Source organism: Hippocampus comes, unplaced genomic scaffold (genome assembly GCF_001891065.2).
Source record: "Hippocampus comes isolate QL1 unplaced genomic scaffold, H_comes_QL1_v1.1 scaffold124, whole genome shotgun sequence".
NCBI lineage: Eukaryota > Metazoa > Chordata > Actinopteri > Syngnathiformes > Syngnathidae > Hippocampus > Hippocampus comes.
This window is the reverse complement of record NW_017805075.1, coordinates 1,368,925-1,384,452: the sequence shown is the minus strand read 5'-3', so window position 1 is coordinate 1,384,452 and position 15,528 is coordinate 1,368,925. Positions and strand designations below refer to the sequence as shown.

The window sequence follows — 15,528 nt, the reverse complement described above, 5'->3', positions numbered from 1 at the left end:
TGAAGTCATGGGCTTCATGTCAAAGTGGAGTCTGTTAAATTGTTGCATACAAAACCTTGGAAGATTCATCAGTGGTGGAAGATTAATTGTCCTAGCAACCAGGCCCACTTTGAAAAGTCTTCTGGCAAACTTTCGTTGTTAATCAGGCAGTCATGACACACAAACTTCATTTAAAATGGACACAGTTTATTTTGGATTGCATCAGTCGGCAAAAGCAACACGTCCCAAGTTAAACAGCACAGACAAGTTGCAGTTTAAGGCACCTTTGAAGTTTGAAGGCTTCCTTTTTGGAAATAAATAATATAAGAGAGCAGTTGTGGCATTTGGATGATTTGAACGTAAAGGAATGATGCAGGATAAGTCGACTTCTGTACAACACTTCATATACACTTTAAAAATCAAAACGGCATGTTAAATTAAGCTGGAAAAAAAAATCACAGGTCTGAAATATTCTTCTAAGCATCAAACACGCATTCTGCTGCAAAAAGGCATTCCATCTGTGGCAACAGCAGCAAAACTGAACACATGCGCACAAACACAATCAACTCAACCAGATATAAAAGGGGGGCTTAACCTGATGGTTTTGGCACTTTGGGAAGAAGTGTCTTAAAAAGCAGCTCATCAAATAATGTCTGGAGTACCCTTATTCACTCCGACTGAGGCACGGAAATGGACGGCCCCTTGGGATCGTCGAATCGGTCCATCGTGTTGAGCTGCATTATCATGTGCAGCCCGTACACGAAGATGGCCAGCAGAAGCAGCGATGTCAGCAACCCCATCCAAATTCCTGGCGTGAAGAAGCCGGCGCAGTCGCTGGCGTAGGAGAATTCTGTTCTGTTGGCCAAGCCGAAGCCCTGAATCTGCAAAGTCGAAGGAAATCTGTCAAGTGAGTCGATGACGACTCAGCGGCTACGGAAAGCTGAAGCTAAACTGAAACGCTGTGGAATGAGTTGAATTGTTGACATAGAAATGCGGTCATGAAATGCGTCAAAAGATATTTAATGTGAAACATTTTATCGTGGGAATTGGGCAAATGTGATCAATATTTCTGTCGTGGTCCTGAATAAGTGGATTTTGATTTGTTCCAGGAATGTGGAAAGGGGAGGTCATTGTGTAAAGGAGGTTTTAATTTGGTAATTCATTTGTGAAAGTTTGGGGCGTGTGACAGATAGCTCCTCGGGCTACTGAATGAGCTCAAGTCGGAAGTTGGAATGTTTTGAACCGGTCAAGAACAGGCTATAAATTACAAAAATCTCAAGTTGGAAGAATTAATCACCAATTAATTAAAAAACAATTCTATTTGGAATATGAACAAAGTAACAAAAAATAAAAAAACAAAAGGTGAAGCTCTCGATTTACGTTCCCACCCTCACCTACGGTCACGAGCTATGGGTTGTGACCAATAGAACGAGATCCCGGATACAATCGGCATAAATGAGTTGCCTCCGCAGGGTGTCTGGGCTCTCCCTTAGGTGAGAAGCTCGGTCTCCCAGGACGAGCTGGAAGAAGTGGCTGGGGAGAGTGAGGTCTGGGCTTCCCTGCTAAAGCTATTGACCCCGCGACCCAACCCCAGAAAGTGGTAGAAAATGGATGGAAAATAGTACACTGAATGTCCTGAAATGTTAACCAAATAATGCTTTAGTTTGTAAATGTGGGCGCTGCTGAGCATGCGAGAAACTGACCTGGAAGTCGATGAAATTGAGCCTCCAGTCGACCACACTTTCCTCGGTGGAGTTCGGCACAAGCAGAGCGTCGCGGAAGCTGCGGAGCGCGCCGCAGTGGAAGGAATACTCGGCGGGCGCAGAGATGGCGTGGCTCCCCACGAAGGACGCCATCGAACCATTGGACTGCAGCTGCACCCAGTCCAGGGTGAACCAGTTTCTGGCCGACACCGGATAGAAGCGCTGACTCATGGCAAACCTGCAAAGGCAATGTGATGAATGACGACGAAATTGTCAAAGTCATCATCAGCGAATCCAACCATGTGCCCAACAGTGCGCCAGAAATCCAATCATCTCATAATTTATTATGCAAGCACATTATTATGTATTATATTATTTTTATTTATTTGTGGTGCTTACAAATTTAATTTTTTTTTCTGTGACTACCTTGGAACTCAAAACACATTAAAGTTAAGGAACACATGCCTGTGAGTTTTTTTTATCTGTCTCCGTGTGTTGCTACACCATTTTTGCCCAAATATATGTTGCTTCTAAAACTGCAAATGACAAGAACAAATCCATGTAGCTGGAAACTAAGTAGTTTAGTTGCTTTAGTGGTCCACAAAAAACATTATGGGGTGTGCTAAATACGGATAGACCAATTTACACTGGTCAACATATTTTTCCGATTTAATTTTTAAAATAAAAGATGCAAGTTTCTAGATTAATTTTCTTCACAATAATATCAATCATTATTCTAATGTATAATTAATGACGATATATTTACTTAGATTTATGAATCATGGAATAGGTTTAGCAACAGGTGGATTAGGTGTCTTTTTTCCCCAGAAACTTCATTACATTAATTACAACGCATGGCAAAATGATGTATTATAAGTCAAATTTAAAAAACCCAAAATGAAAATATCTCAAAAACCTGATTGATGGGCTAGGGAAAAAAAGTAAAGACAAGTTTTAAATCAGTGCCAAAAATACATTTAAGGGCATGTCTTTCAATGGATTTTTTAAATCCATCTCTGATTAAAATTTGCTGTTGAGTGTTATCAGTCGGGCCAAAAGCGAGCATTTTGACACATATCAGAAGCCGCCTTTTGTTCAAGATCAATCAGCTGGTAACAGATTTAAAATAGGTTTAATGCTCAGTAATCCTGGCACTTCACTTTTTGTTCAAACCTGACAACAACAAAAAACATTTTAACATGTTGTAAATCTGGGTGGCACAGTGTTCGACTGGTTAGCACGTCCGCCTCACAGTGCAGAGGTCCGGGATTTGAATGCAGTGGCACAAAGTGTCATGGTCGATGTAGTTCACAATGCCATCCCCAGCTGAAGCGGGCACAAAGTCATGTTTTTGGATGGAGATATGTCACTTTTAATATCATAACATGACAACAGTGTCATGGGAAATTTAATATTGCGATACTGCCGTTACTGTAACATTCCCAATCGCCGGTGCCAGATTTTGAGTTTGACACTTCCTTACCTTAGGTTGAAGCCTGATGGGTAGCTGAGCACAAGCCTGAAAAAAACAAAAGGTAGACAATTAAGGGACACAACATCTGCAGTTCAACGCTGGCAGTTCAAAAACCGCCTCTCACAGAGAGTTGGTGGCGTTGCACGTGGAGCCCTCCAAGGAGGGCGTCTCAGCAGCAAGGTCGGTCCACTCGGCGGTGGGCGAGAGGCTGACATTGAGGTTCTGGGCCCACAGCATGATGCAAGGGCCGCCGGACACGTTGAGCATGATGGGGGGTTTGATGTCGGGGACGACGGCTTGAAGCAGCGACCGACCGATAGCGGGCTGCTTCGCCGCCATCGAGGGTGAGGAAATCCCCTGAAAGATGTCAAAGCCGACTGAAATGAAGGCTGCTGGCGGCGTGTGTTCAACTCTGCGTTGTGTGTTAAATCGTAGCTCACTTGCGATGGCTGGGCTCCTGTGTACATCGCAGTGTAAGGCACCTTTTTGTCATCCATCGTCCTCACAACCTTGGCAATCATCGCATCTGAAAAGAGACCAGGGAGTCATTGTCCGGGGAACATGAGAAGGTATTTGTCCGTTTTTCATCGCGCTCGTCCTCGTCAGCGTCACGGCTGAGCTCGTGCCGATGGCAGTTGACTACCCACCGTTCAAAAGCCATGTCTGATTTTCCCTGGTTCGTTTTCAAGCTGTATTATTAGTATCCTTTCTTTTATTATTTTGATTTCATGAACAGAGAGATGCCAAGAATTTTGCCCACATGTGCATGCTTTGGGTGGGTCAGTGTCCATCTGCATTGTAAAGTGCGAGCAATCCAATGAGCTCTGAAGCATTTGCCTGAATATGAGCAAATGATATTCCAAATTCATTCTTCTGCTTTTGTCAGCACTCACATCAACAATAAATGCAAACTGGCAGCTATTCAATGCCCATCTGGCCATGAAGCAGATGAACAGCCAACTGTCTCATTACTTTTGCTCGCTTCAAAAGTGGGAAGCCTTTCTGTATATGCAAAACGCTGTCATTTTTGCATGGGTATTGGGTGGATTTAGATGTGAAGACCCTCAAACTGAAACTAAAAGTCTGCATTTATGTTGTAGGTTTCATTTGTAATCCATTGTGGGGGTGTTTACGGCCAAAAAGACAACAATTTTTGGGGAAATAACGTTGTGAAAATAATTCTAGGGTATAACCAATTGATATCAAACAGAAGATCAATCTTACCATTGTCACAAAGCACTTCCTGGCAAGACTTCAGCGGGCTACACAGCAAAAACAAATATATTCCGAATGTTAAGGTTCACATTGTTACAAATGAAAACTGCTTTTTATTGGATGCCGCTTGATGACCTTATGCAATAAGGCAGATTGATGATGAGCAGATTGCTGACAGATGCGTCCACGTCCATACGTGACAAGGTGTCCGCATCCACCAGCGCGGGCGACACGCCCAGCAGCTCCTCCAGCAGAGCCGCCGTGGAGGCGGAGGGTGACCACGCCACAGCGGGAAATGTCACTGAAGACACCGACGACCGCAGCAGCGCCTGGACACGAAGCGCCGAGTCACGACCTGACGAGCGATGCCGCGTCTGAAGACAAACACGAGCGGAGAACTTACCTCCAGATTTGGAAAGACGCCATCCTGCTTGTTTCCAAACACGCCGGCAAACACCGTGAAGTCATCTTTGCTCAGCTGCACACAAACACAAAAAAATATCACATACGGATGGATCAGATTTGACCCTGTGGATTATTTTCGGGCCATTCATGTGGGAAATACCTTAACTAGTGTTGCTGAAACGTGCAATCAAGAGTGACAATATATCTCCACAGAGGCTATGCTCACACTGCAGCTCAATTCCGTTTTTCCCCTATATGTGACACAATTTTTTTTTTCGTGCAGTGTGAGCAGTACAATTTCGATGTTTTCAAATCCAACCTGGGCCTCTTTCATGTGTGGATATAAATCAGATTATGTATGCCACAGGTGTCAAAGTCAAGGCCGAGGGGCCAGATCTGGCCCGCCACCTCATTTTATGTGGCCCGCGAAAGCAAATCAAGCATGTCAAGGTCCATCATGCTTGCTAAAGTCTGTACCAAAATTTCAAATTGTCATATGTAATCCACAGTAACAGTCATTATTCTTGACTTCTGATTTTAAAACTAGTCATCCATCAATTTGTTGTGCGCTGTGTATGTAATATGTGGAGGTGATTAAACATTTCGATGGTTTCCCAAAATTCATAACGGCCCTCCAAGGGAAACCGGAACTACAATGTGGCCCGTGACAAAAATGAGTTTGACACCCTTGATGTATGCGATACGTCTGCATTATGAGCGCTCATCCACAGTCATCCAATCTATGTGTGATCTAAAGCCAAACATGCGCTCTGTGCGGGAGGGGTAGAACACTCGGATACTACTGACAATCGTCCGTGAATCTGCAGTTGGTTAGAGTAACAGTGTTAACTTTATATCTGACTTTAATTTAATCACACCTGCAACATGAAGCAAAAAGTGGACGTTTGTGGTGATTGTAGTAGTTTATCCATGCAGACAGTTCATTTTGTACACGCAGCAACGACGTGGCCTCATCTTTAGCGGACGTCTCCATGAAACAAGGAGCGTCACCCCGCATCCCCAAAATATTTCTGCCTCCTGCTGCCTTGCTACACTGTTGATATAAGATGAGAAAATGAGCCCCTACACACGGGACCATGTTTACTTCCGTAAATGCTATGTCACTTAATGTCTTTTTTTTTTTTTTTTACTGCGCATGTCGCTCGACGTCGCGCTTTGTGCGCATGCGTGTCACCACAGCTGCGTTCCCTTTACATGAAGAAGTGCGTTTGGTTTTGTAATGTGAACATGTAGATAAAAAGGTCATACTGGCCTGCAGTGTGAATATAGCCAAATAGTTTTTTTTTGGAGGGGGAATGGGGGGGGTTTAGAAAACGCTTAACTTCACTTCACTTTCTGCTGCTGAGGGTGGCCCAACCACTTAGGTTTACAGGAACAGTAAGTGCCAGGTAACTTTGAATAGCTTTTTTTCTTCATTTAAAAAAAAAAAAACAAACTAAATAAAAATCCAAACTGCAGTTCATGTTTACTTAGCTCTCTTTGTTTGATGTTGATTTACATTTGTTTGACGATCTTAAACATGAAAGTGGGGAAACCACACAAAATGGTAATTTGAGAAGAGTGCAAATACGTTTCACTACAGTGTGAATAATCTCCTGTCTCACTATGTCCGAAGTCATTGTATACGAGCTGTTGGAAAGGATCAAAAGAAACGCCTTAAAAATAGTTTGGAAAGGCAGCTCCAAAGAGGAAGCGAGGCTCCAGCTCAACGTCACACTACAGTGAGAACAATGTACTGTGGTGTCACATGACTCCCCTGCTAGCCATCTCCACTCATCTAACATGTCGCGTCACTGACCTTTTCTTGCAGGAAGAGCAGCACGGTGTGGGCGCCGGAGCCAAAGGCCAAGCCCAGGTAGGAGGCCAGCTGCTCGTTGGACGTGATGTGGCCCGCTGAAAGCGAAGCCGCAGGTGGCAAACTGACGCAGAGCAAAACAGAGACATCGTACAGTCATCAATATGCAGAAACGATGGGAGGGGGACAGCAAAGAAGCAGCCATGAGGGGGGTTGAAACTTTCAGGGAATTGCAAAACTGGCAACTTGCAGTGGGAGTGGAAAGGAAGGCCACTGTTTTGAATGAGTTGAGATTGGGGGTCCGAGTAATATTAAACTAAACAGGCATGTTTATATTCTTCAATGAAAGAATACATTGCTCAAAAGAATAACTAAAACTCAAAAGTATGACCTACAAATAATCATGTCGAAATGGCAGGCTTTTGAATTGTATCATCCTGCGTACGACTTAACTAAATGCTGATCCAGACTCTATGCTTGAATATGACACCTTTCCATTCAAACTTCCAATTTGGAGCAACTTCCCCATCTTTAATTCACATAGAAATCAAATAAAAACTACGTGAATTTACTGGAATCCAAATCCCAACGCTTTACCACCCTTGTTATGACATAAGGAAGAGCCTGCTATATATTTAAAATACACATTTCAACAGGTCACGACACCACTGCGCCATTTCATTCCATTTGGAGACAACAGAGGGTCCGAGTTAGTTGATCAATTTCAGTGGATAACAACTCAAACTATTTGAGCGAAAAAGCAATTTCATTGCATTCATTTATAAAATGTGTACCGGCCTAACTGGGCCTGCATCTGTAACGGAACGTGGCTGCCCGACACAGTGACGTACTGCCCAGGGCCATCAGGCTGTCGTTAATGTCGGCCCTGCAATGTGACCATTAGGTGTCCACAATACAAGAAGCACAAGTGCTTACATCAGATTTATTTGCCATCTGACCATTTTTGATGATATGATGGCACAGTCAGTCATCCATCTGTTTTCTATGATGCTTATTCTCAGAGTCATAGATGAGCGTGAGCCCATTCCAGATCACTTTGAGCGAGGTTAAATCAGAGTTGATCACCATCTCAGTAAGACAAATGTTCAACTTTCCTTTCGTGTTTGGCAAGCATGTAAATTCTAAATAGGAACTCCAAGCCTCAGAAGTGTGAAGCAGATATGCTTCCTGATTCTTTTCAGAACCAGTGTTCCGATGGAATATTGCAACAGAAAGAAGAATGAGACAGAGTGGCACATCCATCATCCAATGAGGTTTGAATCCGAGCTCTGATTTTCCAGTGACATGTTTGCATATTCCTTCCATGCTTGCGAGTGTTTTCTGTGGATACTTCTCCCACATAATAATTAATTGAAGACTCTTACTTGTTCGTAAGTGTGTGAATATGAGAGGGAAATGTTGTTTGTCTGTTTCTGCCAGTCTTTTGACAATATCTTGTGATTGGCGGGTGACCAGTCCTTGGTGCGACCTGCGTCTCACTCAAAGTCACCATAGAAAAAGAAAGGATAGTTTAAGTTTCGGCCAAGTTGCAGAGCATGACCTCGACGAGAGTGTAATGGTTTCCAAAGATTTTTTTAGCTTAAAATAAAACGCAGCAGAAATAAGTAAAAAGTTAATTGGTAACAATGATGGCGTAAAGACGACGTCTTGAGGCTTCTCTTTTTAAAACAATGTTGAAGTTCCTTCATCTGAGGCTCGAGTGATTACACTTGTATTTGAATTGTCGCTTTTAGGCGTAATAAATGGGCAGTTTTGCCCGAGTTCTGTTCGTTTGCTCTTATTCAAAGTTCCAAGAGGAAACATGATTTATCAACCGGTATTAGCGTTAGCATTAGCATACGACACGGCGACGTTGATCTTACGGCTAAAAGAGGGGAAAACGTGATATATTACCCGTGCGTGGACCACATCAGAAGCGGCACTTGCGCAGTGGAGCGCGCCGTCCCAAATGCGGCCATAAAAAAACTCAGAAAAACCATCGGCCACACTAGTCGGGAGCCTGCTGCCATCTTGACAAGTTGCACCAAAACTTGTCGGCACGTGACAACAGACAGCTGACTGTCATGTGACCAAGATGGCGTCCGCTCCTCCTCACGCGCTCTCTGCCGGTCTGCCCATTTGTCTGTCCCCATCTTTGTTTGTCACGTTCTTTCCATCTCTCTCTCTCTCTCTCTCTCTCTCTCTCTCTCTCTCTCTCGCTCTTAGGGGGGTTCAGAGGGTGAAGCAAACTGGTTGGTGGCCCGAGACATCCCCCTGAAGGGGCATCCATCCAAGGAAAAAATTTCAGGCCCCAGATGAGAGATTTTGGAGGGGCATCCTGCTGTTTTTGAAGGCACATTTTGGAAAAGTTCCATCAGCACCCGTCCCCCAGGGTTTTAAACTTTTGTTAGGGTGTCAAATTAGGGTTTTAGAGTAAGGTTCAGGCTTCCGAGTAGGATTTTTAATACATGGTTAGGGTTTCAAAGTAGGATTTTATACTAGGGTTGTGTTTTCAAATTAGGTTTTTAAATTTTGTTTGAGTTTCAAAATAAAGTCACAATTTATAACAATGTAGTGAAATGATTAACATCAAAATGTGTGACCTCAGGTTTGAAAGAAGGGTTCGGATTCCAAAGTAGTGTTTTAAACTAGGGTTGAGGTTTTAAACTTGGGTTAGAGTTTCAAAGTATGATTTTTAAACTAGGGTTCGGGTTTCAAATGAGGGTTTTAAACTACAGTTAGGGCTTCAAATGAGGGTTTTTAACTCGGGTCAGGATTTCAACTCAGGGGCGTGCAGAGGGCGGGCCAACAGGGCGGTGGCTCCGGGCATCAACCTGAGGGTGCCATTTACATCAATGAAGGGTCATTTTGAAAGGGCATATTGCTGTGATCAATCCAAGATGAAAGTTGTAAGTTTTAATAACATCATAATATTGCTTAAAAAATATGAATGTAGGAAAAAAATCAATTTTCTGAAAATAAAGTCTCAATATCATGATGAAAAAAAATCAAGAAAGAATGAAAAAAAAGATTTTGAAAGTTGCTTTGCATTATTACAAGAATAAATATGAAATATTATGAAGGGAAAATACGATTAAATGTCTGTAAATAAGATTGTTTTGTTTTATTTTACAAGAATTTTTTTTCCACAAAAACAGTTAAATGCCATGCTATATCATAAAACGTGTGTTATAACGTGATACCTTATCGTGTTAAAATTGATCAGGTTGAAACGTGAAACGTGTCATAATGTTGATATATATATATATATTTTTTTTTTTACAAGTAGCGAGTGCGAGTACAGTACTTTTTGGTTTTGAGAACAAAACACGTTGGAGTTGAATTCAATGGACGTTAGACATGCAGGTACACCTGGCGACTGTCCTTGGTGCTACAGTATGTTTCTGTCAGCATATTGTCTTGGATTAAAAGGCGAAATAAATAACACCAACAACAACTGGCCGTGATACACAGACAAACTACAATCCCTGAAAAACTTGAACAATAATGACGAGTTTGTATGCTTTCTCGCTATTTTCTGCGCGGAAAGTGTGTGAAAGCAGTTCACACAGCTGTGGTGGCGGAGGGATACCTAGCCTTCCTCCACATAACACTGCGTCTCCAACTGGAAAAGAGGGATAGATAAAGAAAATACAAGACGACATTGTTTGAAAAGACGTCGTGGTCTTTTCAAACTCTGAGACGAGCTCTGAATACGAGCGTGAACTGAACCGCAGGCGCAGGCGACGTTGGCGTGCCCTTTCCTGTTGGGAGTCCATTGTGAGGAGGGAGGGAACGCACTATTTGCCGACGCGCAGGCAGCCACGCTGTTCCCGAGCTCTCCAGTGTCCAGGCCATCTTTGGTTGTCCTCGCCACTGACATCTAGTGTGGCCGCCTTTACTCATCCAACCCCTCGTTGCTTCATCTCATGATTACAAAACACGTTTAACGTGCCAACCAGGCGTCCGGAGCGGGTGCACCGAGAGCAGGAGACCCTCTGGCGTTTTCCCCTTTGCTGCATTTCTCACAGAAAAAAAGAGGGCGAGACGGAAGAAGCGGCTAGACAACAACATGGATGAAGAATATGACGTGATCGTTTTGGGCACCGGACTCACAGTAAGACGTCAAGCTTCATTTTTGCATCCTCGTGCTGCTACTGAGCGTCATTTAGTTTTGATCAGCGCCATTGAGGCCCGAAGCGCAAAATGCCTCCCGACGGCGCATTGTGATATTAGGACATCGTGAGAGAAAATGTGCATTTTAGACGCTTGGATGGACGCTCAAGTACGTGCCATTAGGAGTGGAATGATACGTGGACGGGCGGTGACCGGTTTGGTGTGCGTGGGGGTGTAGTGTTGCAGCCTGTAGCATCTTTTAGGCGTCACCCCGCCGCCGCCGCTGCTCCTCCTCGCCGCTGCGGGCCAGAGCTCCACTCCACCTATCGAGTCGGCTGGCAATTGCTGCTTCACGCCACGTCACGACACGACATTAATGTGCTCTTATGCACATTTTGAGGACATTTAATTCGAATCGCAAAAGTGGCCATTCTCGACGCAGGACCATTCTCGAGTCAGTTTGTCAATACCCTGTGATTACTAGTGTGAACACGTGATCATGACACGCACAGTGCGGCTGACAATATTCCTGTTCTTTTTTTTTTCGAGCAAAGAGTAAAAGTCGAGAATTGCTGAAGCCAGAGTTGGCGCATGCGCACATGAGCCTGTCTCTCCTCCCTCTGCATCCTCTGTTCAATTGGCATCACTTCCGCTATTTCGTCCAGGGGAGGGGGCTAAAGTCACTTGAGTTAGGGCCACATCACCCCAATTTAAAATGAAATTTGACCTAAGCTGCTATAAATTGGTGCAAATAATTACTAGTACATTACAGATCACAGAGCGGATTCATGCATTCGCTCACTTGTACCGCTTATCCTCCTGATAGGTCGCGGGTGTGCTGACTTTGGGGTATTGGCGAGAGGCGGGGTACATGTTGAACACCTGAACAATAAAGGACAGTTTTGAGTCTTCAATTAACCAAACTATCATTTCTTTTTTCAATATACATTAGTGCTGCAACGAATGATCATTTAAATTGTTGGTTAATTTATATTTATGTTTTAATAAATTGATAAATTGGATCAACATTTTTTTAAGTTCCATGCTTTTATTGAAAAGCTGGACATTATTTCTATTTGAGAGTGCAGAAAATGCACAAATACAACAGGATGACGATTCAGTTCCTAGTTTGGTTCGTAATATTAGTTAGAAAATCAGAAAAAAAATATTGATTGTTGTTTTCCAAAGTAAAGCAAATGTTTGCTAACGTCTTATTTTGAAAAAACGCAAATTCAATCAATTTGCTTTCATGCAGGATGATAGGATTCAGTGAATATTTCCTGTCATTTTGAAGGTAACCCTTTCAGGGACAGCGGTTACTACAGTGGACAGCTTATCATGTTATCAGGTTACAGGATGCATGAAAGGGTTAAATAAAGTCTTCAGACAATTGATCAGTTATCAAAATCATTGTCCATGAATTTTAGAATGGATTTGTTGTTGATAACAGTGATTGATTAATTGTTGGCCCTTCATTTGTAAGACGTTTATTTTTACTCTCCTGGGCCTGTAATTCAATATTTCTTGAGGGCCAAAACAATATTAATAATTAAAGCAAAAAAAAAAAAAAAAAACTGCAATCATATTTGTTTAGTGAAAATCCTATTGACTGGCATTCCTCATTTGTTTGTAATTGTTTTGTGCAGGAATGCATCCTGTCTGGGATCATGTCTGTGAATGGCAAGAAGGTTCTGCACATGGACAGGAACCCCTACTACGGTGGTGAGAGTTCCTCCATCACCCCTCTGGAAGAGGTAATGGGATCCTCACTGTGTTTGACATGCCACACAGTGGTTCCGTTTGCACTCGCTGCAGCGTCCATTCATGTCTGTCTTGGGCTTTCCCTCAGCTTTACAAGCGCTTCAGCCTCCCTAACAGTCCGCCCGATTCGATGGGTCGGGGACGCGACTGGAATGTGGACCTCATCCCCAAGTTCCTCATGGCCAACGGTCAGTTCGGCTTCCTGCGTAGAGTACAATAAAACACTTGTATCTCAAAAAAGGCTGAACAATTTTGAAAAATATTTTTAATGTGATTTCTTTGCCTCAATATCGCATTTGCCATTTTCATATATGATTATTTTTTTCAAGGTTCTTTTCCCTTGTATATATATTTTAACACACACAAGGAATATTAATCTGTAATACAATAACAGATATCAGATTTAATATTCATACATATATTGGTGTTCTAGGTTTAGGCTTACGCTAAAGCAATGGTCCCCAACCTTTTTTGTGTCACAGACCAGTTGAGACAAGTACATGCTGTTCACGGACCGCCAACCATTTTTTCATTATGTTTACCAGTTTTGAAGCACTGGTACTGACAACAAAGATAATTGTAGGGTAATTCAACATTTTATTAACAGATTTTTTTGTCATTAATTTCAAACAGTGTTATTCCACAGTACAACAGATGTAGAACAAAAGAACACAGTGAACTATGAAGAAATGGACCAATCAGGAATAATAAATACGCCTCATAATGTAAACGCTAATGTTGAAGTTATGATCCTTCGCACGGCGTTAGCATCATTGCTACTTGCAAATGTGACTGATCAAAAGATGACACGATTGATTGCCGGCTAGTTATTAGCGACTAAACTGCTCATGTTTACGTGGGCAGGCTGTGCAAACTGCTCTCATTTTCACGCTTTCCACTTGATTGGGTGCTACTTGTTCAAATGATTCAACAGCTTTCTTGGAGTGCCTTGTTTTTGTCGACATATCATGCACAACAGCGTTCGCCTCCACGTTTCTCTGGAGATACCGTTAGGGGAGGAACTTCGCTTGTCAAAATAGCTTCATCTTTGCAAGTCATGACTGCCCATCAATTGCGCGTTTACCTGTACGTTTGGTCAACTTGTTACTATGACTTTCTGTTTGCTGATTTTTCTTTCATTTATTGGCAGATTCTGTTTATTTCATCTTGCAAACCAATGTTTGAAGGCGAACTCATGTTGGCTAGAGTTGCGCACATTTCTGTCGCGTCTGATGGAATAAATTTGGTCACAGCTGTCAGGTCTGTCTCTGTGCGGTCCGGTCCCAAATAGGCCGAGGCCCGGTACCGATCCGCGGATCGGTGGTTGGGGACCACTGTGCTAAAGTAAAGGCAAAAGATCTACAAATTAAAAATGCAAGCTTATTTACCCACTTCAATTGGAGTTAACTTTTGAAACACTTTGACTTGCAGTCTTCTAAGTTCTCAGGACAATCATTTGACAAAGTTCGACCAAACAAGTGTGGCGTAAACACAAGTCAACAAGTCATAAATTTGTTTGAATTACTTTTAAGCAGGTTTGTTTGTTTTTTATTTTTATTTTTGAAAATGCTTCATTTTTGTTTTGTTTTTATTAGTTTTAATTCTCTCTCTCTCTCTCTCTCTCTCTCTCTCTCTCTCTCTCTCTCTCTCTCTCTCTCTCTCTATCTATCTATATATAAAAACAAACCACAATTCCCAAACGACTGTTCAACCTTCCTTCTTCAGCTGCCCTGAGTACCGATTTAAATACATTTCAAATAAACCTTGAAAGCTCATGTATGAAAATAATTGACAAAGATGAAAACAAAGTCAATTTTTGCTATAATTATAATTAGTTTTGTAAACGTAAAATGTAGTTCCAGTTAATGTTTTTTGAATAGCTTTCTCATTTATATTTCACAATTTTCGTAAACAAAAATGCTTTTTCGAATTTAGTTTTAGTGATTTCGTTTCGGGCGTTGTTCTTCAGAGGAGTGGTGTCACTTGAGCGTCAGCTTGTGTGCGTGAGTGCAGGTCAGCTGGTGAAGATGCTGCTGTACACAGAAGTGACTCGGTACCTGGACTTCAAAGTGGTGGAGGGAAGTTTCGTCTACAAGGGAGGAAAGATCTACAAGGTGCCGTCCACTGAGACTGAGGCGTTAGCTTCAAGTAAGCCAAACACCTTCCACAAGTCGAGCACCGCCGTCAAGCGCCGCCTCATTAAGTCGCTCCAATGCTTAAATCTCCAGATTTGATGGGAATGTTTGAGAAGCGCCGCTTCCGCAAGTTTTTGGTCTTTGTGGCTAACTTTGACGAGAACGACCCCAAGACCTTTGAGGGCGTGGATCCCAAGACCACCACCATGAGGGATGTGTACAAGAAGTTTGACCTGGGCCAGGATGTCATTGATTTTACCGGCCACGCCCTCGCCCTCTACAGGACGGATGAGTAAGAGCACCCACGTGCATGTCAATTCAAGTATCAAGTAAAACTTTCTTGTCAAATGTGCTGTCTCTGCAACAATTTCCTCCCTCTCAAACAGACAACAGGCAACAAAGGTCCCATTCCATTAAAATCTAATTGTTTTCATTGTTTCATGCATAACATAGGTCACAATCAGGCTATGCAGTTTGCCAATTGTTTGAAATAGTCGACAAAAGCCAAAAGGCTTGCAAAACAAGTGGCTCAGATTTTGGTGTTGGGCATTCGAGACGGCGCGCCTACAATGTGATTTCTACACGCTGAGTGCCTGCGGCTTGTGCTTAGAAGCTAAAAATTTGCAGGAGCTGCCAGCCTCCAAGGAGTTGAGAAATAAAGTGCTTCAATTTATTTTTGGTGAAACTCCAAAGCATTTTGGAACCAGAGAGGTGCTCTGTTTGGGCAGATTTTGTGGGGGGTGGCTTCACCAACACATACTAAAAATAAATGTCTGCGTTTCACCCCACACTGCCACACAAACACATACATTAGTCAGTGCCCTCTGGCGGCTGTGATGTCGCACAGCGTCACCATGGAGGCAAGTTTATTACCCCCCCCCCCCCCCAAAAAACAAAAGAACCCCGCAACGGTTTGGGCTTAAA

General features: G+C 42.8%; 2 protein-coding genes and 1 long non-coding RNA gene across 3 annotated transcripts in view; 1 reads left to right on the top strand and 2 right to left on the bottom strand.

Annotated features, from left to right (window-relative positions):
* Positions 1-165: 165 nt before the first annotated feature.
* Positions 166-8,784, bottom strand: atp6ap1b (ATPase H+ transporting accessory protein 1b). Its single transcript, XM_019865069.1, has 10 exons — positions 8,507-8,784; positions 6,596-6,716; positions 4,775-4,849; positions 4,507-4,700; positions 4,381-4,418; positions 3,597-3,682; positions 3,281-3,513; positions 3,166-3,201; positions 1,683-1,920; positions 166-860 (listed from the first exon to the last, which is right to left on the bottom strand). The coding sequence occupies exons 1-10, from the start codon at positions 8,743-8,745 to the stop codon at positions 648-650; spliced, it is 1,473 nt and encodes a 490-aa protein (XP_019720628.1). The 5' UTR covers positions 8,746-8,784; the 3' UTR covers positions 166-647.
* A 915-nt stretch (positions 8,785-9,699) lies between these two features.
* Positions 9,700-10,484, bottom strand: LOC109512948 (uncharacterized). The gene is made up of 2 exons (XR_002167629.1): positions 10,394-10,484; positions 9,700-10,217 (listed from the first exon to the last, which is right to left on the bottom strand). It is a non-coding gene; the product is annotated as an uncharacterized LOC109512948 (long non-coding RNA).
* The window catches only part of gdi1 (GDP dissociation inhibitor 1), an 11,161-nt gene continuing 6,066 nt past the window's right edge, over positions 10,434-15,528 (top strand). The window contains exons 1-5 of the mRNA XM_019865070.1: positions 10,434-10,709; positions 12,355-12,462; positions 12,558-12,657; positions 14,483-14,617; positions 14,698-14,896. Coding sequence (XP_019720629.1) covers positions 10,665-10,709; positions 12,355-12,462; positions 12,558-12,657; positions 14,483-14,617; positions 14,698-14,896 — 587 coding nt within the window. The 5' untranslated portion in view covers positions 10,434-10,664. The remainder of the gene's footprint in view (positions 10,710-12,354; positions 12,463-12,557; positions 12,658-14,482; positions 14,618-14,697; positions 14,897-15,528) is intronic.

Excerpts from the sequence above, each read along its gene's own strand:
- atp6ap1b (XM_019865069.1), bottom strand. The coding sequence starts at position 8,745 with ATGGGGACAGACAAATGGGCAGACCGGCAGAGAGCGCGTGAGGAGGAG. Across the intron at positions 6,717-8,506 it reads CTGATGTGGTCCACGCACGG|TTTGCCACCTGCGGCTTCGC; the intron begins GTAATATATCAC and ends GCTCTGCGTCAG. Across the intron at positions 3,514-3,596 it reads CAGGAGCCCAGCCATCGCAA|GGGATTTCCTCACCCTCGAT; the intron begins GTGAGCTACGAT and ends GACATCTTTCAG.